The sequence below is a fragment of the Falco punctatus genome (genome assembly GCF_963210335.1).
Source record: "Falco punctatus genome assembly, chromosome: 10".
Classification (NCBI taxonomy): domain Eukaryota; kingdom Metazoa; phylum Chordata; class Aves; order Falconiformes; family Falconidae; genus Falco; species Falco punctatus.
The window spans coordinates 35206799-35210539 of record NC_137590.1 but is presented as its reverse complement, the minus strand read 5'-3'; the positions used below and the strand labels follow the sequence as shown (position 1 = coordinate 35210539).

The 3741-nt window shown below is 41.7% G+C and overlaps 1 protein-coding gene across 4 annotated transcripts in view; it reads right to left on the bottom strand.

Moving 5' to 3' along the window:
- Positions 1-1346: 1346 nt before the first annotated feature.
- Positions 1347-3741, bottom strand: part of AP2A2 (adaptor related protein complex 2 subunit alpha 2) — a 46192-nt gene continuing 43797 nt past the window's right edge. For all 4 annotated transcript variants that reach the window (XM_080405580.1, XM_080405581.1, XM_080405582.1 and 1 more), the window contains 4 exons: positions 3283-3399; positions 3025-3094; positions 2274-2408; positions 1347-1498 (listed from right to left, as the gene is read on the bottom strand). In XM_080405580.1, coding sequence (XP_080261706.1) covers positions 1421-1498; positions 2274-2408; positions 3025-3094; positions 3283-3399 — 400 coding nt within the window. In that variant the 3' untranslated portion in view covers positions 1347-1420. The remainder of the gene's footprint in view (positions 1499-2273; positions 2409-3024; positions 3095-3282; positions 3400-3741) is intronic.

Genomic DNA, 3741 nt, shown 5'->3' with positions numbered 1-3741 from the left:
TCACCACTACCACTCAAAACCTTAATTTCATGGGCATTCATGGCTGCAGGCATTATGAGACACCAGTGCCAGGCTTCCTTCAAATAACCTCGAGGAAATAGTGATCCGAGGCTCGTTCTCATGTCAGCAGTGGCTGACTTTGTTCCTTGTGACCTGCAGAACTTGCTGACAACTGCCCGTGGTTTCTAACTGCACTACCTTACCTGCCTGGTGTCCGCGGCCTTTGCTGTGCCTCAAGGCTGGAGGAGCAAGTGCCAAATTTGTGACCACCTACACCTGCAGAGAGCCCGCAAAGAGTCTGCTGATGGGGAGCAAGTTACAAAGGCCTTGGTTGTGAAAACCACTAGAAAAGCTGAACATTTGTGGGCCTTCCACTCTCAGTCTCAACACAAGTCTTCTACACCAGGTTGGATATTTTTACTACCACTGACAGACAGGAAACTGTTTACATATCAGTTAATTCAACCTCCTGGAGTTTTAACATTAGTGTACACTGGGGAACAAAAATAATGTTTATAATTACATTTCCATCTACAAAGAGCGCATGCCTTACAGCCCTTCAAGGGCCCATTTCTTCCCAGGTCTCCTTTCCCACCATAGCAGGCTCTGCACTAGTTTTATCACATCCTGAGGACCATTACTTGCTAAGCCTGATGGAAACAGAGAACACTGAACAGAACATTTAACATCACTTTAACAATGAAGAAGCATGTACTCATTCACCTACCTCATTATCTGAGGTAAGCAGAAGGATTAAGAATAGCTTTTGTGTTCAATCCACCTTCCAAAACATTAAGATGTAAAGGATTACAAGATCAACACTTTACAACTCTGGTCCTGTGGCATTTTTCAACTCTAAGGATAGGTGACACTCAACATAAATGTTCACTTGAATCCGATTCAAACGTATCTTGGAATCTGCTCTCCCACCCAGTACAAGCCTCGTGGCAATGTTCAACTGTACAAAGTTCTGACTCTACATGAAGATCCGAGTCCCCCTCAGTGAGCAGCCCTGCACTGGTTTCAGCTCAGAGCAGAGGGAGTGCCTGTTAAAGGCACTAAAGCAGAATGTTACCAGCCCTTTCCAGTTGAAATCCTTGGTTACCACATCAAAATCAATTTCCCTTTAACAAGTTTAAAAGCCTGACCTCTGGGGAAAAAAAAAAAAAAAAAAAAAAAAGCGCACAAGACAGCCTTCCCAGCCTTTGTGTAACACACTAAAAGCCATTTTTAATGTAAAAAGTCACTTGCCTGTACTGTACATTTTATACCTTAGTTTCAAACAAGGGTCAAGTCCTATTAAGGCAGGGAGCTGGTATTGGTTAACATTGCAGTACTCAAGACAGTGATGTACAAGACATTTATTTGCAGTATGATGACAGTGATATAAATGGAAAACCCCAGACTGGCATGGTTAATATTAAAACTGTTCTGACAGCAATTCACATAACCTCTGAGATACAGCTTCTTTACTTGTTCGTAGTGTGAGCCTATACATCTGAAAAAGAACATAAAATGTTATTGGCTTTTTAAACAGTTTGGCATTAAATGAATGCACAGTCGACTAGTGAAAGCTACCAGTTACCTTTTGTTTTGTTAGATTTCATAGGAAAAAGACCTCAAATTAAAACATTCTGAGGCAGCCGTCCACTGCGTTAATATGGCTTTTTCAAACCACAGGCTGGAGTACATCTTCCAACCCTTGTTCTAACATTTTTAGTCTTTAACAGCAAGGTGTTGGCCAAAATTTTTCTAGCAGAAGATGTTGTGGAAAAGTCTTAAGACTCTCTACCACCACTTCCTCAGAAAACAGGACTTACCACCCGAAACTTATTTTTAGTCCTCAGTCAACTTTCATAAAACCTCGATCAAGATGCCCGAGGAAAAATATTCTTAACGTTATGTTCATTCGCTTATGTTTTCTTTTTGCCATTTTAAATAAATGAAGGAATGATTGGCTAAGAGAATTGTACTTGATCTTCTCCCCGAAGTGCACAAACCAGAAACATTAAATGTTTCAAACCTTCACAAAAAGATGAGACTCTGTGGACAATACAATGACCTCTTCCAACAGGAAAGGGAACTGCTCTGAACAGCAGCTTACCAAACTGGGCCAGGGCCCGCTGCAAGCTTCATTTCTTGTTGGAGTCCAGAGTCACAATTAGCTATTGCCATAGTGATTTTTAATAAACACCTTCAGGAGTTTCAGATATACCCAGATATTTGTTTCAAACAAGAACCTGTACTTCAGCTGTAGATACTTAAACAGCTACCTGTGCCTGGAGGTTGGGTTCAAGGCGCAGCAAACATCCGATCTGAGTGGTTTTTGTATGTATGATGCCAGCACCAACAAAGTTCGCGGGATTGGGATCCACCTCCTCAAGCAGGGCTGATCCAAAGCCAATGATCTATGGAAGAAACTCAGAAGATTTAGATGTGGGGACAGCAGGACACCAATAGCAAGCCTACCCAAGCACAGCCACTGTCAATTAGCAAATCAAATAGGATACTTAATTTTTACTTGTAGTGCTCAAGTAAAGAATTATCAATATATCAATATATCAATAAAGAATTATCCAATACCAATTTTATTACAACAAGTTTCTTAAGTGACAGAGTGACCCTGATAACGAGTTCTTCCTGAAAAAAGGTTCTTCTCAAAAATTACTGAATGAGTCTCTCCTGGTTTTGGTATAGCCACTCCTGTCTTACACTAGTCACTTCTGTTGTGCCCAAGGCAGCCAGTTGTACAGAGTTACTTGTTTTCTGACTAGTTGCTCTAGTGTAAATGAAGGCCTGAAGTATCTTCCAAATCAGTTTTAAGCACCAAACTGGTATTTTCTTAAATAGCTTCAAGTTTTCAGCTGCTAGTGAAGACTATCTAATAGAGGCCACGCTGAGAAGGAGTCTATTCAGCCCAGTTACACAACATGGACTTGGAGATCCAGCCGCCATACGAACCAAGATGAAGAAAGTTTGCTTATACCACGACCCTTACGCTACAAAGTAAAATCACAACACTACCTTTGCCTTTGTGATCTCTGCATCCATCGGGTGTTTTGCTTTAAAGATATTCTGTACTTCTTGTTTTGGGCTGCAAGACAAGGCAATACATGGTATCTAACATGTGTGATGTACAGCATTGTTCAATGGCAACACCAGGAGAGTTTATAACCCACAGGATTAAGCATGGGATGTGGCACCACACCAGCCATGTTCACACCATGCCGTTTCCACTCCCTTGGCCCACCACAAGAGCCCCAAGGATAGGTAGAGCCTTACTTGCTCAGTTGCTTCCAACGCTGAAAAAAGTCTTGAGAAGACATCTCTGTTGGCTGGAAAAATTTATTGAGTGTGATGGGTAATTTTACTGAAAGATTCTGAAACGTTCCGCCATACCTGCACAAGGAACAGAAACATGACCGGGTGCAGCACGGGGTCAGCAGTCTCAGCCCAAACGGACCAAGCAACTGAGGATGAACACTAAGCTGCAACTGTTTGTGATAAACAGTTAAGCTACAGAGAACGTTATTTCTAAGATACAGTTTTAATCCACCGTTAAAGAAGTTTATTTGCTCTGCCTAGACGGCATGTGAAAGTGAACTGGCAGAACTTCCAACAAGGAACTCTGTTTTCAACATCCGTCGCTACCTTTCTAGCTAGCGCCCATCACAAGGGTGAACACACATCCCTGTGAAAATATACCAGTAAGAACCAGTTTAGACTAAAATAACAGAACAT